Genomic DNA, 27,183 nt, shown 5'->3' with positions numbered 1-27,183 from the left:
AAGTAGAAAACACGTAAGAGAAAAAAATGTTCATAATGGAAATGAACCTCAGATGTTGAGAATCTTTGTGTTTAATATACAGTCATTTAATCTTTGCTAAATGGCAACATGATGAATACTATAATGGTAATGATATCTTAATGTTTTGAGAGGAAATATTCAAATAAATAAACTACAAATCAATTTGTAGTTTCAAAGTGATTTCAGTTATATTAGTCATTTAATCTTACATTTACATTTTGTAGTGGGAGAGTATCAGGTTTCAAATGGCTCAGCCTTTCAGTTCCTGTTGCTCTTTTGTGAGGGTGGTAACAGCGGTAGTTTCCCAGGGCAGCGCCAACCCCAAGGGCCACCTGCCTCTGTCCTGTGTGCTGTGTGGCTAATCAGCCTTCCGGTCCAGCTCATCACTGACCATCGGGACTCACCCAACCGGAGGCAAGATACCAAACTACGCGGACAATTAGTGTTTCCTGTTATTTCCTTTCTATTACTCACACAGTCCCTGGAGGTGTTTCCATGCCCCAGAAAGATACAGTTCAAAGTATGCTAATATTTGAGTACTTGTGATGCCTACTAAAAAGACTAAGTTTTTCCACCTAAGAATGACTATTTTTAAAAAGCTATTAAAGGGGAATGGTCCATAGGAATGGTGATGTGTACTCTATACACTTACCTAGGAGTGGGGACGATGTGTGGTGCGTAGCACGACCCATCACTGGAAAGGCATTGCAAACCATCTCAGCATTAGGAAGACTTAAATATACTGAAAAGAAAATTCACCTAGAATGCCAAAAGCATTCGCATGAACTGTACCTTCAACCTACTGGCTACTCACGTCCCACTTCCAAGTACAGATTATACAACTTGATTTTGCATTCTCAGAAGCCCCAAGTTATGATCGAGCTTTATCATTGAATTATTTAGATACAAAGCCATTGTTAAATTGAAATTCACTCACTTTGAAAAGAAAAAAAAATGCTACTCAGGTGCGGGGAGGGGTAGGTGGTATTGGTTCTCCTGTCCTTAAAAATGATTCAAATGTGTTTCTTCCAGAAAATGTTGTTTTTAACTTGCATTTTGCCATGTACTGAGCTGTAGACACTGACATAGCATTTCACAAGGAATGTGTGGAAGCAGCTGAGCTTGCAAATTAATGAACAGAGAATAGTAGAAATACGTGTCCATAAACAAATTTAAAAAGAACAGTGCCAAGTGTCTGGTAGGAAATTAGCATGAAAATGCCTGTTTACTGCCTCCCTGAGCTAAGAGGTGGGAGGCTCTGTAGTCACTGAATTCTCCCTGCAGTGGGAAGTCCATCTACCTATTGGTAAATATCTTTCCCTTTCTGTTGCCCCTTCCTCCAAGGTTCTGTCTTTCCCTTGACAGTCCTGGGTCTACCAAGCAGCAGCCTACAGGGGTTGGTCTGGTCAGAGGGTTGACAGTTAATGTGCTCCCCTGATCAAACAGGCAGCTGGTGCTTCTGACCAGCCGTCATCTTTACACCTGGATTTTGAAGTCCAGAAACCTGATCACTATGACTAAGAAAGAGTCTGTATTCTCTAGGTGCCCATCAGAGTGTGGCCGGTGGCCCTGAGTATTCCTCTCTGTGCAGAGGTAGCTCAGCTATTTAGGTGATTGCCCCCAGCCACAGCTCAGCACCCTGGGATGATGAAGTGTACCACAGGGCTTAACCTCCCAGGAAGTTTCTGGACTCTTGAATGAATTATTTTTGCAACTGATGAGCTCAGTTCCAGACATATCTTTTCATAAATACCGGGAATAATGAAATGCTCCCAGGACCTGGAGGGTGAGTTTAGGTGAGCTAGCTGAGCCCTGTGCACTCAAGATGACATTTTGTTTCCAAGAATTTTCCGTTGTTTAAGAGTTGGGATTCTGCTTGCCTGAACTAATTGTCCTGTGTGTATCTCCCTTACTAGATCATTGAAAACCCAGACGTCCCACAGGAATTCAGGAATCAAGGTATTCAATTTGATTTTTTGCTGGGTCAGTTTAAACAGCAGGTATGGGAATGTCTCCTGTGTGCTTGGTGTTGGGATGTGAAGCCGAGGATGCTCTCAGGGTCATTCCCCACGCCCTTGGAGCTTCTGCTTAGCTTCGCCTTACGACTGGTACCTAAGAACCAGCTTGGTATGACCGGGCCAGCTGTGTCATCTTCCTCCTGTTCATGCCAACCACACCTACTCCTGCTCCAACTGCGGGAGGGAAATGAACTCTTCGTAGACCATCCTGTTGGAGGCTGGTTTTGAGGCTGGTTTTGTAATTAACCTCGTTCTTTGTGAAATCAGGTTTATCAGTTGTTAAAATGGGAATGGATAGAAGGTTGTGAAAACCTGACTGGTAGAAAGTACTGTTGCACTCAAAGTATGTTTGTGAAGTACCAGTTTTTTAATATGAAAAAATGAGTTACCTCACAAGGAATCTGGCAGAAAAACAGAAATCAAGGTAAGGAACTTTCATTCGGACCCACAGGAAAAGAAAAAATAGAAGTGCACATATAATTGATAAGTAGTTTGATTTTTTTTTAATGTTTGGTAGTATTGTTTTCTGAAAGAGATGAAAAATTCAAATCATCTGATTAAAAATGGAAATGTAAGTTTTATTTCAGACTTCATTCAGTAATTTAAAAAATATTGGAAAAACTGGGTGGTTTTTTTAAAAATATTTTTGCCGGTTAACAATAGGGAGAAGGGGTGGAGTAAAGAGAAGGTGAAAAAGAGAAGGAATGAAAAGGTGAGAGAGCTAAGCAGCCACAATCAGGAATAAAAGAGTACATGAAAGATATGGGAAAGCAAAGTATCTTAAGTCATTTTTCTTAAAGCATTGCTTCAATGTATAGTTTTAGTCATGTCTTGCTATATTCTTGGGCTGTGGACCAGAAGTGCTACAGAACCTTCTCAGCTTTAATGCTCCCAGTGAAAAGTTCCAAAATTCTGCCCTTCTTTTCTTCTGTCAATTGCAGTTCCCATAAAATCTTCACTTGAATACAGCATGATTTTATAAACTAAAAAGGAGGTCAAAGTCCTCTTGGTCAAAGAGATACCTTTAAAAAATATGTTAGTAGAAGATTGATGGGCTCATTTGAAATTTATCTGAAATTGAGTTTAAGGACTATTTATGGGTTTTATTTACTTTAAACTACATTTTATCGTTGCACCTTACCATTTCTCATTTTTTCCCTGAATTTAAGATCATAAATGCTGAAGATCAGCTATTTCTCATTCCCCTGCCCTCTTCCAACTTTACTTTTATTTTCTTTCTCACACTCTTGCCATTTTCCCTCCCTTTTCCTTGACTTCATGGTCATTCATGCGTTTGTTTATACATTCATCAAAAAGCCACATTTGTATAGATCTGTATAGGGTTTTATTAATAAAAAAGCAGATGCCTGTTACCTCACTTGACCCATTAGTCTGGGTCATTGGTATTATTTACCTCATTTTACCAAAAGGAAAACTGATCCTTCCCCAAGCTTATGCAGTCCCCCAAGTTGGGGACCAGTACTTAGGCACAACCCCGACTTCAGCCTCTTTCCAGTGCACGCCAGGGAAGTTTGGTTGCTAGCTTCTGGATGTGAACATGTTCGGTTATTGATTTCTTTTCTGACATTGGCTGTTGCTCCCTTAAGACCATATGCTCTGAGGATGCCGGACAAATAGTTGAAGTGGGTGAAGACGGTGACCACGTTGTTTTGCCTTCTTTGTCTAGCTTCCTTGTTTGAAACACCTTCCTTTCTCCCACGCTGCCCTATTTTATGTCTTTGGGATACAATTCTCAGAAAACCCAGAAAATCAAGAATTCAGAATAAGGAATACATATATAGTCCACTGACCTAAATATTGAGAAAATCATTATCAATTGTGTTGTTTTTTAACCAAATATCCTTTCATTAAGTGCGAGTGAATTTTATAAGAAATGGTCTATTTTCTTTCTGGACTATCTTTTGGGTGTTTTATTTTGGAAAGGAATTATTATTATATTTATAATACATTGCATTTTGGTGGCCTAGGGAAGGCTCAGCATCTGACAATCATCTTTTCAGTCTTGAAAACACCCACAGAGGAGGATGGGAAGGGCTGTTGGGAGAGCTCGCAGTCCCCTGCCAATGTCTAATGCCTGTGACCTCCTCTGTTTGAAGGGTTGACCGTCGAGGCCCTCTGTGACGACCTTGTATCTGTGCTCACTGTTCTGTGTGAGAAGCTACAAGCTGCCATCAAGTAAGTACCTTCCACGTTCGTGCTCCTATGCACTGATGGTCTATTACCGAAGCAACCTTTGTCCGTGACATCATGTAAACTAGCAGAGTAGAGGGACAACGGTTCCTCCCATTGGTATTCATTTCCGAGGAAAATGTTCAGTGACCTTGGGCAAGTCTACGTTACCCAGTACTCTTCCTGATGGATATAATTTCCTGATGAGAAGATGGGAAAACAGTACCTTTCAAAGAAAAGTTCACTCCCTCACATGTGGATCTGAATGGAATAAATGTTGGCTAAGGGCTAGTTGGTGTGAAGGCTAGTCCTGATCTGGACGTCTCAGCTGTGACTCTGAGTCTTCTCATGCAAGCATTTTACCTTTCTCCTCTGTTAAATAGCAGAGTTGGACTGTGTGCTATTCTTTTCTTTTCTTTTCTTTTCTTTCTTTTTCCTTTTTACATTTCCTGAGCCTCTGATCACCCATGCATATTTTAAAAGAGGACATGTTACTTTGACTTTTACATACTTGTCATTTTTTATGCCAGTTTAATCAATGGTGTCACTAGTCTAAATCTCCATGCAATAAGTTTATAAGATAATCTATGCATCTATTTTAAAGGCAAATATAAAAAGGCCAGACTCTCCAAAATGAGATGAAAAGTCCCTTCCAACTACATACATAGTTAATTGCAAAATTCTACAACACAGCGAGATTATGAAGTGCTCCTTGAATATGAAAGACATTAATCTGCTATTTACTGTCAACTAGAAAAGTCGATTATTTAGAAAACTTCTACTTGCAGAATTTTATATGCAGTAACAGGAAAAATGCTCTAGTTGCAAATGTGAGTGAGTAAGGTCTCTCACTTCACTGGAAACATCGCAGAAAGTTGCTTTTGTTAATGTTTAGTTTTCGTTTTGTTTTCTACATAAACTCAGGATTATTTCTAAGCTTAGTTTAGAATTAGTCTTAAAAGTTGTTGCCAGATGGTTTTTATATCAGCTGCTCTATCATTGCTCTGAATCACCTGTATATTTTAACCAAATCAAGCTCTCTTAATATCACTTAAAAAAAATGAAGAGGCCTATTTAATATGTAGGTAGTATAAACAAAAAAAGAAATAGCACTATCTTCCACACCCCTGCCCGCCAGTTGCTCCCATCCCTGGATCCTAGGCAGGCTGTGGGCAAGGTGTTCCCTCAGACGGGATGCATCTAACAGAGGATGGGATGTAAATGGGTCCTCCTGTACCCTGCTCAGGTTCCCATCTTCCCTGACCATGGAGAGCTGGAGCAGTAGGGTGGGGCTCAGATTATTGTCCCAACGTGAAGGTGCTAACAACGACTGTAGTGACTCCATCTATAGGGTTCTGATGTGACCTGATTTTCTCAGGACAGTCCCAAGTTGTGCCTATTATGCATAATTATAATCACCCTCCTTCACTCTCAACAGTGTCCTGGCTGGGATAGGTGTATATTTACTTTACCCATCAGTCACCAGCAATTGGATGTCTTCTAATGCTATCTCCTTCCCACCCCTGCCCAGTTCCTCTCCGTCATAGCAGGGCCGGCTGTTATCCCCGGGCTGGAATGTATTTTCATTGGCTTATTTCCTCCTAAGATATAATGCTGTGTGGTGTTAATGACTCTTGGCTCAACTGAATGATCTTTGTTGGATTAGTTGGGTAAGAGCCCTGTTCTCCCCTTTACTAGTTCTTGACCTTGGGCAAATATCTCAACTACCCTAAGCTTATGTTTACTATGAAGGAATTGATATTAGCATAATTATTATATAGTGTTTTATGTAATATAGTGTAGTCATATAAAATATATTAGGGTTTTTGTAAGGATTGGATGAGAAAATTCACTTGAATAACTGATGATCCCTACAGCCAGAGGTCACCAGGAACACCTGAGACAGACAGACTTGGGTTTGTTAACCTGCAGTGGCGGAGCCTGTACACTTCAGAGAACTGTGGGACATCTGGTAAAAGAGAGTTAGGAGGGCTTGTTGTAGAACTTGAACTTGAGTTAGGTGACTTGGGGAGGGGGTGTTAAAGAAGCGAGGGTCTAGCCACGAATCAGTTGCTGTCAGAAAGTGGAGATAGTCCCAGCACTGGGCATCTTATTTTTTTTCTAGCCAGTGGAGGAACAGAAGGGAGACAGAGTTGTCACTGGGGAACAAGCAGAAGTCACCTGCAGAGGAAAATGATATTTGGTCATTTTTGTGGTCATACAGAATTTGTTTAAATCTCTGTTCAGACATAATTATTGATTGGCTTTCATCTTGTTCCACCCCCGTCGTAGAGATCCCTCATTTGATGGCAACGTTCTGTGCAATGGTTTACATTCACCAGTGGAACACCACAGCTGGCTGAAACCTGAGGCAGTTGGCCATGGCCGAGGATGCCTCTTCCCCTCCCTGCTCCACCCCTCGGGTCTTAGCATTATGAGGGAATAGAACAAAGACCACTAAAACCTTGAAAAATATAAAGTTTATGTTTACTACTTTGCAGGAGAAGGAAAACCAATATTCTAAACATTTTATTTTTCTTGAGTAGTGAACATAGGGAAAACTATGTAAACTATTTTCTATAATGAACTAAGGGAAAAATTTAATGCTTTTAAGTGCTATAATAGTTGGGGAGCTCGTGATGACTATGACATTATTAATTCAAAACCAGCCATCAGACTAAGTCTACGGGTCTACAAATGATAGATCTAAAATGTATCTTTGCTTATTGCTTAGGAAAAAGTCTTCAGCCAGATCCAGCAAGGGCTTTAAGTTCATGATTCTTTACAACCTGGATGGCTCTGATATCAGCTACAGGGACCGCCGTCCATACAGTGAGCACGTGACCTGGTTTGCCTGGGACAGCCCAAGTCTGTGCCTTTGTAGTTATTATAAGCATTTATCGTTGACATCCTCTAAAATGTACTGGTTGGTAAAAGTGGAATTTTTTTCACTGCACAGTGCCTCACATGTAAGAACGACTTGGTAAGCATTTGCCTAAATTCTTTGCTTGCTTTCAGCATAGCCGGTGGTAATTCTGGTTTATGATGCAGTTAGGAACATTGAGCTTCTTGCGTCATAAATTTGACTGTAGATCATTAGGAAAATACATCGCAATACACACACAGATTAGAAATTAAAAGTTGTAGATTTCTATCAGTTACGGAAAAAAAAAGAAAACATTTCTGAACCATATGAGTTGAGAATTGGCTTTAAATGGGGAAAATAACTCATGTGACATGTATGTGTTTTTCTAGGGTCTCTGATTAGACATCGGATCACAGAGACTTCAAGCATATTGTTATTTAGAGCTTCATAGTTCTTATAGGGTTCTCATCATCTTGCTTGGTTTTCCAATGCACTTCTCCAGTAATTCTGCCTCTGGATGCTGCTCGCCTTGTTTGAATCTGGTGTTTTCCATCACGACTCCATTACCCTAAGATGGGGGTCCTATTGCCAGAGAAGCTGGGGGTGCAGCATGCTTAGTACAGTTTAAATGGCAGACCTCTAAGTCCACCTGGCCAGGTGGCACCGTGTTCCTGACTGCTGCCACTCGGCTGGTTCTGTTAGCTCTCCTGGTTAAGTTTTCACTCCCCTTACAATTTCTTCTGAGTTTTACTTCCTCAACTCCTTGTATTTCTACTAGCTAAACTTGACACATCTCTTGCCATCTAAATATCTTTTTTCTCTGAAATCATGCTATAACCAGTACTTCCCCTCAACAACCATTTCTAAAATCAAAGCTCAAATTCCTCATAGGGCTTTAGCTCTATAGGGGTGTGTGTTCATGACATGTTCGGTCTCAGGAGGATCCTGAAAACTGCATTCAGGAACTTGGAATAACTCACATACCTTACAGATGTGGTATTTATAGAATTCTATATTAGGCAACTTGAGTTACACAAGATTTAAATTCAAGAATTTTGGGGAGGATAATTGGGTTTAGGAAGGGATTTATTCATTCTCTCTCTCTTCATCCCCTGCCAACCACTCCTCCCAGTACAGTGTCAGAGAGGGATCTGTACCCAACCTGTCTTAGAATCAATAAGGCAAGGTCAAGTGTCCACCTCATGTGTTCTCATTCCACTCTCTTCCTTACACAGTTGCTTCATTCCCTCCCTCCTCTTGCTACCTAAATTTGAATTGTTTTTAGTGGAAGCCAAGTCAAAATGGTTCAAGATGAGACAAAACTCTAAGAATTCCAGAGATCCAGAACATGCTGCCTGATTGCCTGGCAGAAGCCTTGCTGGGAGAGGCCATGGCTCTACCCTCACATCCCCCGGTCCATTCATGAGAGTTGTTCTCTGTGGACCGTGTGCCTGGGAGGAAGTTCAGAGATGAGCAGAAAGTGAGACCAGCCGATACTCAGCCTGCCAGCCAAGAAACACTCAAACAAAAGACCAGACAACGTAACTCACACTCCTTTTAAATAGACAGGTTTTTCCCTAGTGTGCTTTGAAAGAGTTGACTGGATTCTAGTCTTCCTTTCTGCCTTGCGCACCCCATGTTTGTCTGGCTGTAGACAGACAAACATGAAACACACATGCACACACCGTGCACATGTCTTTGTGCATTTGGAGAGGGGCATGTGTGGTTGGTGCTTGCATTTCAAACTGCTCCTCTACTGATATGACTCATTTAAGGTCAGAAGCACCCATTTTTCCAGACTGCTGCAATCCACAGAAAAGCTGGCACATTCGGTCTCCAAGGAGACTCCCAGGCCAGTTACCTTGGCAATGCATTCTCCCTGTCATCCAGTCTGATGCCTTGGGGTTGCTGCGCCGCACTTTGTAGATACGCATATTGTCACTTTGCAGATACTCATAGGAACCTTGACAGCTCCTAGTTTTTCTATAGGTTTATTCCTAGTGATTCCAGAAATTGAGAATTTTTATTATCTATAATTATTTTAGTTTTGTGATGCTAGTCTGACAGTTAAGTGATAAAGAGACCCTTTTGAGTTGGGGCATTTCATAATTATTTTCTTAATACTGAGCAGGAAATGGGTCAGAAAGACTAGCCTGGGACTATAGCAGAGGCAGTCCTTTCAGAACTGATTTTCAAAACATGGCTTATCATCGAAGTTAGGGCCCGTCTGTGTTGCCATCTTCAATCTGTTCATTTGTACAGCATCCAGAATGACTATTCTGAGACAGGAATCTGGCCATGTCACTCCTACTTGCAGAATAAAGTCCAGGCATCTTAGCACAGCCTACAAGAGCCTCTCTGGTCTGTCCCCTGCCCACCTCTCCAGCTGCACGTCCCACGGGTGACACCCTCGTGCACTGTGCTCCAGCCATGACCACCCCATTGCCCCCCCGCCCACGCTTTGAACACACCCTCTCCCCGGCACCCCATGCTCTTTAGGTCTCTACTGAGGTACTTTTCCCTTGGAAATTTTCCTTGGATCGAAGGAGGGTCAGACGCCACTGCTCTAGCTCTCGTGGAGCCTCATGTCCCGTTACTCGTTTGTGGCACCTCCTGCGCAGTGCTCTGTGTGCTTTTCTCTCAAGTCCCACAGGAGTGAGGAACATGCAGTTTCCCACCAGGAACTGTTCCGTTCAAAAGTGTGGGGAAGTTTGCGGTGCAGGCGTACAGACGCGCCAAGTCCATACCTGGCCCAAGAGCGGCTACTCCTGTGTTGACTTTCTTCCTCTTCCCCAGCCACCACCTTCCTCTTGCCCCTACGAATAAGAATTTCTATGGAGACCCAGCCTTGACCCCTCTCTTCTTCTACCCTCAGGGCGTTGTACAGTACATCCAAACTGAAGTGGGATTCTATTTTTCAAAAGAATGGCATTGTTTCAATCATTGTACAGTTCTCTCTGGTCAAGGGAGACCTGCGAGTCGGCAAACATTCTCTGTAAAGGCCCACATGATGTCTTTGTTTCCCATTAATTTTTTTGGTTTGGTTTTGTTTTATAACTCTTTAAAAACATAAAAATCTTTTTCAGTTCACAGGCTATGGCAGGATTTTGCCCTTGGGCTGGAGCTTGTCAACTAACTTGCCAACTGGTTTTAAAGCATAATGTTATTTTTACGAAGCCATTCCACCAAGGTATTTAAGGCACTTAAACGAGGGGTCCCCAGTCCCTATCTGATGACCCTTTGTCTCACAGCTACACAGCCTTGCCCAGTTTGGCAGCTGTATGGATGGAATCTTCTGGGCTTCGGGACAGTCTGATATTAACGTTGCTCCCTTCCTGTCTCTTTAAGTTTCTAGTCTGAGTATCACTGGTCTTGCCTTTTCCTTTTGCTGCCTTCTCCTGGGACTTACTTGAATTGTTAAGGGCATTAAGCTTCCTTTTGACATTTATCTACTGCAAATCAGGAGAAAGGAGAGATATCCAAAATTGTTTTTTAAAATAAGTTTCTCCTTTTTCAGTTATTAACAACCACACCTAAAACAAAAGCAAACCAAGAGGGCAGCTAGATCAGGAGCGGAACCATAGAAATGAAGAACACATGGAGGGTTAGCAACAGGAGAGTGGGAGGAGGAGAAGGGGGAAGAAGGTACAGAAAATAGCATAGACAATAGGTAGAAAATAGACAGGGGGAGAGCAAGAGTAGTAGGGGAAATATAGAATCTAAAGAACTTGAGACACATGGTTATAAACTAAGGGGGGGAGAATGGTGAGGGGGGAGTTTGCGGGTGGAGGGGAATGAAGAGGGGGAATAGAACAACTAATGGTATAATCAATAAAAAATAAAAAAATTTAAAAAGTTTCTCCTTTTTCTGAACATTTCCATTGCACTCAAGATTTCTGAATGAAATCTCTTAGAAGTATTTATTATATATTTGTGTCCTTGAACATTAAATTCTTCCTTAATTCTGGTAGTTTAGGCAGCCAACTCAATCTGAGTGTAAGAATGTGCATCTTGTAAAGTTCTCTGTTGTTTTTTTTTTTATATAGACCTTTTAAGCAGGACCATAATAGTAATTTTGGGAAAAATAATGTGTGCATTGAAAAACCACATTACCCTCAAAAATAAAGAAGAAAGGTCAAATGCAAGTTAGTAAAGCATTGACCATTGAAACATTTACATAATTGAACATACTAAGAATTAAAATTTCAGGAATAAACTGTGCCACTTAGTTAATAAATATTTGTTAATTACTGGCAGCAAATGTGCCATACGAATGCAAGGTGTTAATAATAGGTAAACTGTGTGTAGGGGTGAGGGATGGTAACATTGTTTCATGTTCCGTGTTTCTGTAGATCCAAAACTGTCCTGAAGAGTAAGTTCAGTAATAAAACATCACCCTGACTGTGCTAGTTTGCTAGGGCTGCCTTAACAAAGCGCCACAGGCTGGGTGACTTAAGAAAACATTTCTTGTCCCTTAGTTCTGCAGGCCAGACGTCTGAGATCAGGGTATCAGCAGAGTCGGTTCCTTCTGAGCAGGGAAGGAAGGATCTCTTCCAAGCCTCTCTTCTTGGCTTGTAGAAGGCTGCCTTCTTCTTATGTCTCTTCACATTATATTCCTCTGTCTCCAAATTTATTCGTTTTAGAAGGACACCAGTCATATGGGATTTGGGCTCACTCTAGTGACCTTGCGTCGACTTGATTACCTACATAAAGACCCTATCTCCAAATAAGGTCACATTCTGGGGGGGGGTGCATAATTCAACCCATAACACTAACAGCGCCGCCAAAATTAACATTTCTGTAATGCCTAACGTTTGCCGAATGTTGTCCTTGCCACCTCCCTAATCATGCCTTGTCATGGCCGTGTCCCTCTGCAGTGACAGCCAGCAGCTGCAGCTTCTGTACCTGGAGTGCATTCTGTCCGTGCTCAGCAGCTCCTCCACCTCCATGCACCTGCACAGAGGCTTCGCTGACCTGATCTGGTGAGCACCCACCCTCGCGGCCCCCACGCCAACCCGAGGGGCTCTCTCCTTCCAGCCGTGTCCATGCGTCGCTTCCCAGAGCGTCCGTGACCCCTCCAGTGGTTTCCTCTGTGGGTGAATGTTTTTGAGGGGAAGTAGGGAAGTCGCTTTGCTTACATGCACCAGGGAGACACTGATGATCATTTTAACAAAGGAGGCCTCCAAGGCCCTTTCGCATTTCGTTTACATCATAAGAGCACAAGACTCAGAAACTAGGAGATTGTTTTTTAAGTCATTTATTTGTTTTAAAAGCATATCGAGGCTCCAGAAAGTTATGCAGGGGGTGGGCAAGAGATTCTGGACATTATTCTTGGTACATTCTCCATTTCAACTTGAATACTAGTCACTTAGTCACAGTCAGAGATTCACACAAGTGACGGGCCTGCAGGCAGCCAGCTGGCTGCTCTGGGTTCCTGGGCTTATCCACAGGGAGGAATGTGAATGACATGTGTCAGAATTTTAAATTAACTTCTCAAAATAATTTTGTTACTTATAGTATAATGAAACTTTCTGAGCCATTTCACATTTTCACTCTATTTCTTTATGCAAGATGATTTCTTAATGCTTCTCATGGTATTTTCTTTAGTTAACCCTAGCTTGACTTATGAGAAGAAGTATTTTATTCATATGCCCAGCCATGATGGAGAGATATGGAAAACTGGGGCAGGACATAACCAAAAAATGGAGCAGTAAAAACCCAACTTGATAGTCATTTGTGTGGCGTCGGGTGTTTGCACTCAGTAGTATTTACGTTTGATCCTTTGGCTTGTAGTGAAACTTATTTTTCTCCCCATCTCTTCCCAGGAAAAACCTTTGCCCTGCTCTCATTGTGATCCTGGGGAATCCAATTCATGACAAAACCATCACCTCCGCTCATAGCAGCCCGAGTGCCGGCGTGGACTCGGACTCCGCGTCTCCTGGAGTTTCTGACCACGGCCGGGGCTCCGGCTGCTCCTCCACTGCGCCTGCGCTGAGCGGGCCTGTGGCTCGGACCATCTACTACGTTGCTGCTGAGCTGGTCCGGCTGGTGGGGTCAGTGGACTCCATGAAGCCCGTGCTCCAGTCCCTCTATCACCGAGTGCTGCTCTATCCCCCACCCCAGCACCGAGTGGAAGCCATCAAAGTAATGAAGGAGGTAGGGATGCACAGAAGAATGCCGGGGCGCCGGCCTGGGCATCTGAGCACAGTGTTGTGCAGGCAGGAGGCCCTCAGAAAGTGCTCGCCATTCACCTGCTAGAACTTGATTGTTCCCACACTGTATCCTGTAACAGGTAGTCTCTCTAGGGTGGGTTGGTTGGTTGGGTGGGGGGGGGGGGGTGTGGGTGTGTGTGTGTGTGTGTGTGTGTGTGTGTGTGTGTGTGTTGGGAGCCAGCATCAGGAGCGGTGGGTAAGTGCTCGCTGATGCAGAGCCATTTGATAATTTAAACTGCGTGCATCTAACTGAGCCCTGGGCTAGATTTCGTTCTGCTCCCTTAAGTGCTATTTGTGCAGATACATATATTTATTCAGCTTGCCAAAACTGGATTTCAAAATTTTATGCCCAGGTTGTACATTATCCAAAAAAGAGCATTACTAATCTCTGGTTAGTGAAAGGAAGCTCTTGCCCCATCCCTTTGTAGGGCCTCCTATCTCCCAAGCATCGTGACCCCAGTGAGAAGGTAAAAGTTGCCCAGCCTATACGAATCATCCCAGTGTGCCTCTGCCTGGCTTTGAGGAGGAATTGGGGTTATTTTGAAGGTACTTTAAACAGAGATTTATCTGCTTTCTCTCAACTAACAAAAAAAGTGATCAACGTTTTTGTATTTGCAAACTAGTTTGTAAAAGTCAAATTGCATTTGCTCTTGGTACCTAACCCCAGAAACGACAGTGACACGGTTCCCTTGTTGATGATGGTTCACTTATTTGAAGCAACATTTGCCACTCACCATTCCTGGAAAGCTTAATTTGAAATGCCTCGTGGTGGTGTTGTAATGAGATGTGACAGTAATGAATAACGAAAGTTCTGACCCAGCGTTTCTAAAGATGTAAAAGTGAACCAGAGTTAACTGCTGGTTAAGAAAATCTGTGGGCACACACTAATAACCACTTTTCATTTCTCGCCTACTATATGCCAGGCACTTCACGTACATTTGCTTTAGTATTCAAGATGACTTTGCAATGTTGAGCATCATTGTTTCAACAATGATGGAGGCAATGGAGATCAAAGGGTCAGCTTTAATAACTGATCAAAGGTTGGTGAACACAGTATAGTTTGGAAAGTGAGACTAGACTACTTTGTCACCATCCAGACAGCAGTGGCCCTCCCCTGGGGATCCAGCCCTGCCTGTTAAGCTTGTAACCTGGGGAGTAGAAGTGGATATTTTCTGAATAGGCAGATCTTCAAGAAAAAGGGAGAGGAAGAAGCTAGCCACACATGCTCAGTTCCTTCTGTTGAATTCACCAGTCAGATCAGAGACTACCCCTCTACTGGCAAGAACTGAGAGAAGGAGAGAAGAGAGGCCCAGAATTTTATTCCACTGGACATCCCTCCCAGTAGATATGTGATAATCAGGAAAAAAGAATTTTCCCTCTGGCAAAGAAACTAAGTCTTCAAAGAGTCAAATGATTTGTCCAAGGTCACAAAGAGGGAGAGAAATGATGCAAACTCTAGTCTTTCTGAGCCTAAACCTGTGGTCATTTTCTCTACCACACTTACTACTGGACTTGACTTTGACAATGCAAATGATTCTAGGACTTCCTTGGCCACGGCCAGATCAGTGACTCCTTTCACAAGCCCAAGTTTAAGAGCCAGGGTTCAAATTCTCTCTGTGTAAGTCGCCACCTACATTATAGTAGCTAAATTATTTTTTCATCTGTACATAGTAGTAATATTTTTTTCATCTGTACATAGTAGTAATATTCCAAAGGGTGCGAGGTCAAAATGTGATAACGTTTGTATAAACGTTACGTATAAGCACATTGTAAGAATAAAGTGCTAAACAAATATTTGGTGCACTTATTGCTACCCTAAGGAGGAGAAGAACGAAGCATGGAGACTGGAGTAGCCCTCACTCCCACCTGCCCAGAGCAGTGTACCGGATCTAGCTCATCTGTCTCCTGCTTGCCATCTTCCTTCTGTATTTCCGGACTCAAGTTCAGAAATCACTACTTTTGACAATTTTGCCACTCTCTAATGGCTCCTTTCTGCCTCTCAAGTCTGAATGACTCTGCTCAGTTTCTAGACTGTTTTGTCTTCTTTTCATTTCCCATCTTTTACCAGGATCACTCTTTTTCCCTCTGACCGAGTCTCCTCTTTTCAATTCCCACTGTCCTGCCTCTGTTCAGACTCCCGCTCCCTGGGTCCTCTTAGCCTCTTCCACTTGTCAGAGTTGGGTGGTTGATTACAACAGGCTAGACATGGCTGGCACCTCAGATTAACTCATTTACAATCCCCCTTAGGAAGGTGGTCTGCCCAGTTTCCAGATGGAGAACTAAGGCTTCATGAGGGGTTGTTACTTCCGCCAAGTCCTTGTGAGCAGTAGTTAAAACAGGAGCCTGGGGTTCTAAATACAGCTGCCTCTTTGCTGTCAAAATCCTCCTCCTTTATGGGTCCACTGCGTCAGACCACTGATTTTGCTCTGCTGTAAAAGCCCATGTCCCCCACTTACAATTGGTTATATGTAGCGACACACTGATTGTTTCACAGTTCAGTGTGAACCAAACATCTCATCTCTGAAATATATTTTTGTATATATTGCTTGTGTGTGTTTCCCTGGGTACCTGGCACAGCAATGCTTGAATCAGAGTAAGCATTTAATATGTTATGACTATGGCAGAACCGAGAACAGCCTATCTACAAAGAGGGTGTTTTGTAAGCAGCAGCGACCTTTCTTCCCCCCTCAAAGCTGACAGGCACTGGAGTTGTTTCTGCCCACAGTAGAGCCACCTGATACCTGCATGCTAAGTCAATACTTTGCCCACAGGGTATGTAGGCATCTAGATGCATTTTAAATAGCTTCTTTATTACTCAAAGGAAAGTAGTTGCGTTTTCCCCCTTTTTGTAGATGTTCTAGTTTCCCAGGGTTATTTTGCACGGCAAGGCTGGAATTAGGCACCAGCACCTGAGTAGCGTGGCCAGGCAGTGTTACCCAGTGAGCACAGCAGACTGACCTGGGCCAGGTTGTTCTGAAACGCAGCGCCTCCACTTACTGTGACAGCACTAGCAATTCGGGAGGATTGGTAACCTAGGAACCGAAATGGGCTGGGTTTCCGCACACAAAGGAAACCACTGGGCCCCCTGGATGTTTGTTTAGCATTTAGCCTGTTGGATGCTTGGTGCCTTACTTCCTGTTCTCTTTGTAATTTGTCCTTCTGCCCGCACACTGTGTGCCTATTAATCAAAGACACATAGGCCAGTTATTTTTTTCAAAGGATATTTTCTTTTCTGTTCTCGCTTTTGCAAAAAATAATGAACAGTAATCAAAAAGCACACCTGGCTCCCTTTTCTCTCTCCCACAGTTCGGCTTTAGGTCGGACCTGTGACACCCGACCACTGATTGCATGTCCCTCATTCCTGCCAAAGAAGCTGATATTAAACACACCATCCTTCTCTTTAGGTATTTGTCGAGGGTTCTTCAGAAGTCTAACTATTCAGTCCTATTTCCCTTCTGATTTGGAAACAACTGAGTAATAAGTACAAGATTAATGTGGGAATTTATATAATCCAATTTATTACCGGTAAAGCTAGATTATAGAATGTAATGGATTCTAAGAAGGTATTATTTCCCCTCCATTCCCTCTGAAAGGCACTTACCCTTCTAGCAAGAGCTGAAGGCCCAGCCACTTTGCTTGGATGCCAGCCTGGCAGCGTGTGTGTGTGTGTGTGTGTGTGTACGCAGGAGAGGGACAAGGTTCAATGTCAAAGAAATATAATGTGAAGAGAAAAGTGGAAGCTTCAGTTCTGTGCCTCCAGGAGGGTAGAAGTTCCCAGTTTCTGGGGTAAAAAGAAATATGGAAAGAGGAAGAGTGCCCCTTCAGATGCGACTCTTTTGACTTAAAATACCTTCCCTGCGAATGTAATTCACTTTGAAAATAATAGACATAGGCGTAGACATCTGTTCCAAAATACTTAATTAATCACTCTGTTCTTGAATTAGCCTCAAATAGAAATTTTCCTTAAAAACGTCTACCACATAGGAATAAAAATTAATACTGAACAATCATGAAAATTGTATGCATGAGAACTGGTAGGATGTGGCCAAAGCAGTGCATAAAAGGATATTTATAGCTTCAATTGCTTATATTAAAAAATAGCCTTAAATTAATGTCCCAACTCTTTACCTTAGGTAGTTGGATAAAGAAGAACAAATTAAATTAAAGGAAAGCAGAAGGGAGGAAAAATAAGGATAAAAGCAGAAAGTTATGTGATAAAAAAACAATATAATGTAGTAAATCAATAAAGCAAGAAATACCAGGACTCTGAAAAGACTAAGAAAATTTAAAAACTCATAGTAAAAGCAATCAAATAGTCTAAAATGAATAAAAACAAGTAAAATAAAAATGAAAAGATACACATAACTATGGATGTTATAAACATTAAAGAAGGTATTAAGACAACTGTAGTCCAGGAAATTTGGTAATTTAGATAAAATTGATAAATCCCTAAGAAACAAGACAACCTTTAAAAAGCTGGCTCATGAAGAAATTGAGCACTTAAATGGTCCCATTAACTTTAAAGAAATTGAATCAGTGGTTAAAATCTTTCCATTAGAAAAAAATTATTGATCCCATATAGATTTAGAAAGAAGTTATACCAACATTCAAGGAATGAGTAATTCTGATACATGAACTTTTTCAGAGAGTAGGAAGAGGGAATACTCGTGAACCCATTTTTTTAAAAGTTAGCCAACATGATAGCAAAATAAGACTGAGACAGTATAGTATAGGACAGTTAAATTCCAGGTCAGCCTCAATGAGGAGCACTGATGAAAGTGCTTTCGCATCCTGTGCTATAAAAAGTGTGAAACAGTCATCAGGCATTTTCTCGGTCTAAGCCAGCCCTGAAATGGGGAGCTGGGAACCCCATGTGTACTCTGTGTCAAGAAGATCACCCAGCTCAGTTTTATTAAGGTTTAGCTTCTCCTCAGAGTGTATCGCTCTGTGGAGCAAGTACAGGTTCGTTGGATCTCACAGTTTTAAAACCTTGTGCTTTGTGGTGCTCACTTTTCCGTTATCCCCCACCCCACCCCCTTTTTTATTACAGCTACTTGGGAGCCCGCAGCGTCTCTGCGATTTGGCAGGACCCAGTTCCACTGAACCCGAGACCAGGAAAAGATCAATTTCAAAAAGAAAGTCTCATCTGGACCTTCTCAAACTGTATGATGCATTCTCATTTTTAGGTCCATGTTGCTTAGCAAAGACTGCTTCTTTGAATACTCTTAGCCTTGTTTCGAAATCTCTGAAATGTTAGGAATCTACACTATATGAAATGTGACTATTTAATAATGTACCCACAGACCATATGACACGTCATATCCCAAATTATTATACTCACACAATTTTTCACATTGACTTAAAAAACCCAGTGTACAAAATGAAATGTACAAAAATTATTTATTGGGGTTATTTTAGGGAAAAACTTTCTGAATTAATTACAGTAGCTATACGAGTCCTTCTTTAGTTATAGGATACACTTTAGCTCTAGGGTTTCCTTTTCCCCCTAGAAAATCAAATCTTATTTGTAACAGCTGTATTCACATGCATGTATTCAGGAATATGTTTATCTTATAGAAGATGCACACATTACCGCAATCATATCCATTAACTATTTTCTGTTTGAAAACCAAACATAATACAGTAATGAGGCTACTCATTGCCTGTCCTTGTGGAGATTATAAATCCCCATCTGGAATTTTGTTTGTACCCCAGTAAAGCCGCCAACCCCGAGAGCGTGATTCAGGGTGGGCTGCTTTGCCCGGGGGTTTCCCCTGCCAGCCTGCAGAAGTTTTCATGACTTTGCCCAGGCCATTTCATTTCAGGTAAATTAGAGGATATGTTTTTCATACTATACTGTTTACCAGTCTAACAGTTCTTGTTCATTCTGGAGCATTTTTCCATGTCTTGTGTATCAATGCCATTTTCTCCTGCAAACACTTTTAGCATCATGGATGGTATGACCGAAGCGTGCATCAAGGGTGGCATCGAAGCTTGCTACGCCGCCGTGTCCTGTGTTTGCACCTTGCTTGGGGCCTTAGACGAGCTCAGCCAGGGCAAGGGCTTGAGCGAAGGTCAGGTGCAGCTGCTGCTTCTGCGCCTGGAGGAGCTGAAGGACGGGGCCGAGTCCAGCAGGGACTCCATGGAGATCAATGAGGCCGACTTCCGATGGCAGCGGCGGGTCCTGTCCTCAGAGCACACACCGTGGGAGTCAGGGAACGAGAGGAGCCCTGACATCAGCATTAGTGTGACCACAGACACAGGCCAGACCACTTTGGAGGGAGAGTTGGGTCAGACCACACCCGAGGACCACTGTGGAAACCCCAAGAATAGCCTCAAGTCCCCAGCCATCCAGGAGAGCAAGGAGACGCTGAGTAAAGTGTCAGAACCAGAAGCAGTAGACCAGCCGGACGTCGTTCAGAGAAGCCACACTGTTGCTTACCCTGACATAACTAACTTCCTGTCGGTGGACTGCAGGATGAGATCCTATGGGTCCAGATACAGTGAGAGCAACTTCAGCGTGGATGACCAGGACCTCTCCAGGACAGAATTTGACTCCTGCGATCAGTACTCAATGGCGGCAGAGAAGGACTCTGGGAGGTCTGACGTGTCGGACATCGGGTCGGACAACTGTTCGCTGGCTGACGAGGAGCAGACGCCTCGGGATTGCCTGGGCCACAGGTCCCTGCGAACTGCGGCTCTGTCTCTCAAACTGCTGAAGAACCAGGAGGCCGACCAGCACAGCGCCAGGCTGTTCGTGCAGTCCCTGGAAAGCCTGCTCCCTCGCCTCCTGGCCCTGCCCAGCGTGGAAGAGGTAGATTCGGCCCTCCAGAGCTTCGCCTCTACCTTCTGCTCAGGTTAGTGCATGGTTTTTGCTATGTAGTCATCAAGAATATTTAGGTCATTTCACCTTAAGGTGCAATGACTGTCGTACTTGTCTAAAGTCCTCCAAGCAACTTAATGAATCTTTAGCTTTCTTATATTTAAAGAGTGTGAAGGAATGTAAAACTTACTGGTGGTGATTTGTTTGAATTGTAGGCAGTTGATGGGTGGAATATATACTTGGAGGGTGATAAATATATATTGTGTGAAATAAAGAATAAGAGGCAACTGCATTCTAGAAAGTTGCTGCTGACTGGAACAAAATGGAACTCTGTGATTCTCAAAACACTGAATTCTTAAAATGCTTCCAGGTCTCGGTGTCTAAAAATCATGCTGAACACACCTTTGGTACATCGCTATGCAGAATGTTTTGAATAAGGTCTCTTGGGTCAGGGGGGGTTTGGGTCAGATGCAGGCTGTCCTCCCAGTAGGGTCTGAATTTTCCCAATATGTTCTCAATTCCCCAGTGTGCTCTGAACTTCCAAACTGGGTGACACTCCAGTGTAGTTTGGTAACATCGCCTTCTCCAACCTCAGACCCTTTGTCTCTGTCAAGTGTGAACGTTGTGACCCAGGCCATACTTAAACAGGAGAACTGGGGAATACCGGCCAGAGTATGTGGGAGAGTTATGCTAGTTTTAGTGAAGGGCAGAAGACAGCCTCTTAGAGTTTTGGCGAAGGAGGGGAAAAAATAGTGCAGGGAAATAAACTGTCACACTGTGAGTGATGAATTTAAAGATAATTTTCTTGCAAGATACTTATAAATGCAAAACCCAGCTTTTTCCTATGTATGTAGGGAAGACCGAGTTCTTTCCTACTCTGTGTTTCTCCCCCGTGGGTCTCCTTTACTAGTCACACTGAACACTTCACTTTAGACACTTCTGGTCGCCAACTTTGTGGAGGTTTTTCCCTGTAACAACAAGCAAGTCTCTGACGCCACGGGGTGTCCAGCTTAACTGACTTCCAAGGGCCCTTTGTCATTTCCTATGAGAAGTAGGAAGCATAATCCTAGCAAAGTTTTTTTTAGTAAATTTTGAAGGTAAAGTGAGTCTTTACATTTGTGTTCTTGCGCCTTTTAAAACAATTCTTATAGTACATACAAAACAGAGCTTGAGAAAATGTTTTATGTGGCCCCATAAATGTTGCAAACTGTTCATATTTTAAAATGTCCCATCAAACCCAGTATGTTATGACATTAATTTTTACATGTACAAATCAATATGTTGAAAAGAGATGTCAGAATCTTTTGGTTGTTTCCAAATATAATTTTTAGTGACTGTAACTATGTTGGTAATTTGTTTTCATTGTAGTCACCTCCGCAATGCTTTTACCAATTAGGAGTTGGTCTGTTTCCAAATTACAGACCCATCGGTCTGTGGTCCTGTCACTAATGGCTCATTCTCTTCAGTTCCTGTTGTGTTTTAATGGGTCACACTGACTGTCACCGTGGTTCAGCCATGGCCACTGGGTGCTGGCCTGGTCCACCGCTGCATGGAGGCAGTGCTCTCCCTCCAAGATGAAAGATCAGTAAAAGAGAAACATCTGCACCCATCTGAGATGAGGGAGATGGCAGGTTTTCTTTGTTCACTCAAGAGAAAGTTACAAAAGTGAAAACAGGAGAAGGGGAGGAGGCAAAGAATCTCTTTAATTCATAATCTAAATATTTTACTCATTATTTACTCTCTACCTCAGAAACATTAAACTGTGTTTTGCCAAAAACTCCCATCAAGCCTTTTTCCCTGACTTGTCACCAGGGTCTGCTCTCCTGGCTGTGATCAGACTCGCTCAGCATTTCTCCGGGACCCCTGTTCTCAGAGGCTAACATACAGCTGAAATGAGCCTCCTTATTTCCATGCAGTTCACGGGAGCCTTTTCTTTTAAAGCAATTAAAGTTTCTTGTGGTGGGGGAGTGTGACAACATTCAGACAAACCTGGGTTTTATAAAGATGGTAGTGGATGAGAGCTGTGATAGCTGCTGAAATGCCTCCCTGGTCCTGCATAGAACAAATTGGCATCTGTGTATGGTGGCTCCTTGGGGACTAAAAACAAGAGCTAACATCACACAGCAATTGATGGAGGGGCATGAGCACTGGGTTTTGAGATTGCAGGTCCTTAGATCAGTGGTGCTCAGTCATGAGCCTCAAGGGATGAGGGTTTGTACATTTGCTTTAATAAAGAAAGAGAGTATTTCGTATGCAGGAAAATTTAACAAATTGTCCTCCAACACCCTGGCATTTATGGAATGTGAAGTTTGGAGAATATGATAATATAAATACAAAATAAAAACAAAAAATAGACACCCAGAGATTGTCTCTGAAATATCTTGGTGCCACGTCTTAGAGTCATTTTTCAGCATGTATCTGTATTTGCAATAATAATAATAGTTTACACTAACATAGCACTTCCAGTGTGCCCTGCATTGTTTAAGAGTTTTACGTGTATTGATTCACTTAAATGCTCATAATAGCTCCATAGTGTAGGCGGTACTGTCACCCTCATTTCACAGATGAGAAAACTGAGGCATAGGGAGGTTATGATTACCTAAGGTACACAGCTGCGAAGTGGTGATGCCAGGATAGGAACAGCCTGGCTCCAGACACCACGCTCTTACCACCACCCTGTACCATACCAGGGAGCTCTGGTCTGGCCGAGGGGTGGGTGCGTGGCTGGGAAAATCAGAGATGCTGTTGAAGAACACAAAAACCTCTGGAGTCAATTTGCCCCAGTGAGAAACCAATCACAGACGGAAACACTGAAGCTCAGCAATTGTGTGACAGTTTCCCAGGTCCTGGCAGGCAGACACTCATGGAAACTTGGTTCTTCATGGACTCCTGGAAAACCATACTGAGGAAACAAAAACTCAAGTAGGGATCTGTATACCAAAATGCATTATTTCGCAGCAAAAAAATATTAGAAATAGCCTAAATGCCCCCAAATAAGGGAAGAGTTAAATGAGCTACCATACATCCATTTATGATTTTATGTTGCCCTTTAAATGATATTTTGAAATAATATGATATAGATATGGATAATGGTCATAATATAATTTTTTAAAAGTTCAAAATTAACATCAAAATATTAATAATTAGAATCGTATGGTTATACATTATTTTCATTTTCTTCTTTTGCCTTTTTCCAAGTCACTCAAAAAAGTTTCTTGTAACTTCTATCACCAGAAAATTAGTAGCATAGACTTAAAGAAATTTGTTATTCAGAAAATCTTTTCATCTGATTACAAAGATTAAAAAAAATTGATGGTGTCCAGTATGCGAAATGAGTAGAAGAGTGTTTTTACTTACGCATAGTTGGTAGGAGGAAGGTTTGGTATACGACTGTTTGGAGATATTTTGGTTGTAGCAATCAAATTTAATATCTGTCTTCATTCTGCTCTTAGGAATTTATTCCACAGATGCACTTGCAGACGTGCTGAAAGTTACTGCCACCTTTCAGCTTGTTTCATAATCACCATCTTAGTAACAGAGGGAGATAATAAACTTCATAGACCACTAGGGGAAAAACCAATAGCCAGAACATGTCAAAGGCTGTAGTTTCCATAGTTTGTTACCCCACATTTGAAGAAGATCATTACTTTTAGAAAAATATATTATTATGAGTTACTGTAAAAAATATCCTCCATGCATAATTGCATCTAGTTCATTGATTCTTATTCATTCATTCACCGGATATTGTTTTGAGGGTGTGCTCTATGCCAGGCCCTGTTCTAGGCACCAGGGTTCTCTCGTGAACGAGATTAACAAAGTCCCACCCTCTCACAGATCTTAGGTAACAGTAGGTAATAGTAGTGGTGGCAGACAATAAATTACACATGAATATAATGCTGGATGGAATAAATATCATTGAGGCGCCGAAAAAAATCGGGGTGAGGCAGAAAGTAGGCGGAGTCATTATTTTAGATGGAGCTGCAAGGGAAGGTCTCGGAGTAGCTGACACTTCAGTGGGAAAGAATTGAGGTGGCAAGTCATCTAGAGATCTGGGGACACCATTCTGGGAAGTGGGGAAAGCAAATGCCCAGGCCCTGAGGCAGGCCTGGCTTGGCGTGGTAAAGGAACAGGTCAGCGTGGTGCAGGGAGTGGAAGGAGAGAGGAGGGGGAGCTGAGGTTTTATTTTATTGTGATAGGAAGCCATTAGAGAGTTTGAGCAGGAGTTACACGTCATCAAACATTCTGCTCCTTTCTGGGTAAGGAAGCTGACTTAGAGGATTTCAGTGATTTCACCAAAGTAGCTGGTGAGGGGCGGCAAGAGTTGTCCAAGTCGATGGACTCCCGAGAGTATGCCCTGCCCCATCAGGGTGTGTAGCTGTCCCCGAAGATAGGCCTTGCTGGCCGTCCTCGCTTTACAGAAATGTCCTACGCCACGCATGTTCCTCTCACTGGGATTGTTTCATGGCTCTCCGGTAGCCAGTCTTGCCAGGTGCCCCCTTGGCAGCCTCTGAGGTCTCTGGGTGCTCTCCTCCAGGCATGATGCATTCCCCGGGCTTTGACGGGAACAGCAGCCTCAGCCTACAGATGCTGATGAACGCGGACAGCCTGTATGCCGCCGCACACTGTGCTCTGCTCCTCAACCTGAAGCTCTCCCACGGGGACTACTACCGGAAGCGGCCCGCCCTGGCGCCTGGCATGCTGGTGAGTGTGCGCTCTGTGCTGGACCCTCGGAGGACGGGCGGTGGCCTCTGGGCTGGAAAGCCAAGCATCAGTGCCTGGTGAGGGATGGTGCTATGGAGGGGGGGGTGAAGGGGGGAGGGGACGAGGTGCAACTTGTACAGTGCTCTGAGCCGCAGAGCCACACCCTGCTAGGAGAAGGCAGCACCCAGGATGCCTGGAAACAGCTGCCTGCAACGGCCCAGTGATTTCCTCCGGCAGCAATATCAAACTCACACATTCATCGTCAACAACAAAGCGCTTCCTGTAAGATATGGGACGAGAAGCATGGTGTTTGTCCCACCCTTGGTTCCCCTGCGGAGCAAGCCACTTGGTGGTGTAACCTAGTCACCAGCTTGGGAGCCTAATCCATGGTGTGCACGAAGGGTATCAGCCATCACACATGTGCTTGATAAAGTGTAAGTTCTCCCGGGTAAGTGGTGGCTGCGTGAGAATGAGTATCTCTTGAAACACCCATGTTGTTTCAAGGAGCACATCCCATCCCCAGTGCTGTTGGGGAGTGAGGAGCCTTCTTCAGTGTTTCTGTGCAGTTTCTAGTCCTCATGCATGTCAAAGAGTAAAAAATGCAAAATGTGTCATCCCTAATCTTTCAACAGGGCTTCTTAGCAAGATGTCGTACATGAAAGAAACTTCATGAAGTTTGGAGACTTCTCCATCTCCGTTTCCTCCTTTCCTCAATCCATGAGGTTTTGTTCTTCCCACAAGCACTGACTCAGGGAACGTGGGAGGGGAAGAGGCAGCAGCAGAGTGTAGAAGGCTCTTTGTCTGCAGGGGACCAGATTTGGTCACCTTGTCTTGTGATCTTCTCTGCAGAAAGAGTTCATGAAGCAGGTGCACAACAGCGGGGTGGTGATGGTCTTCTCCCAGGCCTGGATCGAGGAACTCTACCATCAGGTGCTCGACAGAAATATGCTGGGGGAAGCTGGCTACTGGGGCAGCCCGGAGGACAACAGCCTTCCGCTCATCACCATGCTGACCGGTCAGTGGCTCCTTACACAGCTCCATGCCACTCCATGGGGTGGACGGCTCAGTTTTCCAACCCCCTTTCAGGGAAGCAATGCTGTTCGGTTAAAACAGCACCCACGAAACTGCCCTGGAAGTTGGTGACAATTCAGAAAAGTGTCATGCACTCACCTCACAAGAGTTTTCTGTCCTTTTTCCGTGTGAAACTCTGTGGAGCCCACTGTGCCCCATTAGATTAGTAGTTACTTAGCACTTATAGCTGCTGATGCATGACTATTAGCCTTTTCTGGGAAATGAAGTACTTTTTGGGCACAAAGCCCAGAATTATTTTTGAGAACTCTCATGTACTAATAGATACTATCATCTATATTATGCTCTACCATTCAGTGCCGCTGGAAATTTGCCAATAATGTGAAATGATATGATTTTAAACTTGGCTTCATTCCCATTTCTTGTCCATAACAGAGGTCTTCCCATCCCTTCCCAGCTGTACTGGAATTGAAAATAATGTCAAGTAGCCCTGGCCGGGTGGCTCAGTTGGTTGGAGAGTTGCCCGTACACCTGAAAAATTGTTTGTGGGTTTGATCCTCAGGCAGGGCTCATATGGGAGAGCTGATTAATGTTTCACTCTCACATCATTTTTCTCTCCCTCCCTCCCTCCGTAAAATCAATTTTTGAAAAATCATGGTCTTGGGTGAGGGTTAAATAATAATAATAATAATATCAAGTAGTTACCCAGCATATTAGTCTTCAGTGTCCAGAGTTTTTAAAATCCTACCTAATTATCAGAAATTCCACATGAGACCACAGAGAGCATGGTGGGGTACGGCCATTAAGCACGTTTTTGGTGAAAGCAGCCATTCGTAGCGTCACACGGCTCAACCATGATGTCAGGTGATGATCAAGGAGTGCTCAAAAGTCTGGTCTGGTCATCAGTAGCCTGAATAAGGGGCTCTCCAGGCGTGTCCTGTGTTCAGTCTGAGTTCCCAGACCTGGAACTGATCTGAGCAATGTCGTCACTGGCTCCAGCTGACCGAATATGTGGACTACGGCCCTACATCGATGCCTTCCCTGCCCTCTCTGTAGTGCCACCTGTCCTCACAGCTCAGCATGGCTCTGCACCAGGCAGGGCACACTGACAGGAAGAGGCGGGACTGGCCTGGGGCAGCCCAGCGAGGAGGCCGGGTCTGTTGTCCGAAGGGTGTGTTATGTTGCCTGTGGTAGCCACTGGGTGCTCTTACAAAGGCGGCAGAGGGGACGACTGGCAGGGAACCCCAACAAGGAGGGGTTTTCGGCTCTTCAGGAATGCGGCAGGGAATCAAGGCGTAGAGTGAGGTGTCTCCACAGCAAGTA

At 43.4% G+C, this 27,183-nt stretch overlaps 1 protein-coding gene across 3 annotated transcripts in view; it reads left to right on the top strand.

Annotated features, from left to right (window-relative positions):
- The window catches only part of ARFGEF3 (ARFGEF family member 3), a 174,567-nt gene that overhangs the window by 88,434 nt on the left and 58,950 nt on the right, over nucleotides 1-27,183 (top strand). For all 3 annotated transcript variants that reach the window (XM_037045661.1, XM_037045659.1, XM_037045658.1), the window contains 8 exons: nucleotides 1,938-1,980; nucleotides 4,157-4,235; nucleotides 11,973-12,077; nucleotides 12,921-13,251; nucleotides 18,358-18,470; nucleotides 19,254-20,164; nucleotides 24,665-24,831; nucleotides 25,681-25,846. In XM_037045661.1, the coding sequence (XP_036901556.1) occupies nucleotides 1,938-1,980; nucleotides 4,157-4,235; nucleotides 11,973-12,077; nucleotides 12,921-13,251; nucleotides 18,358-18,470; nucleotides 19,254-20,164; nucleotides 24,665-24,831; nucleotides 25,681-25,846 (1,915 nt within the window). The remainder of the gene's footprint in view (nucleotides 1-1,937; nucleotides 1,981-4,156; nucleotides 4,236-11,972; nucleotides 12,078-12,920; nucleotides 13,252-18,357; nucleotides 18,471-19,253; nucleotides 20,165-24,664; nucleotides 24,832-25,680; nucleotides 25,847-27,183) is intronic.

Source organism: Sturnira hondurensis, unplaced genomic scaffold (genome assembly GCF_014824575.4).
Source record: "Sturnira hondurensis isolate 20B ecotype Veracruz unplaced genomic scaffold, ASM1482457v3 Scaffold0004474, whole genome shotgun sequence".
NCBI classification, from domain to species: domain Eukaryota; kingdom Metazoa; phylum Chordata; class Mammalia; order Chiroptera; family Phyllostomidae; genus Sturnira; species Sturnira hondurensis.
Note: the sequence above shows the minus strand (reverse complement) of the source record. Positions and strands in the feature narration are given on the sequence as shown.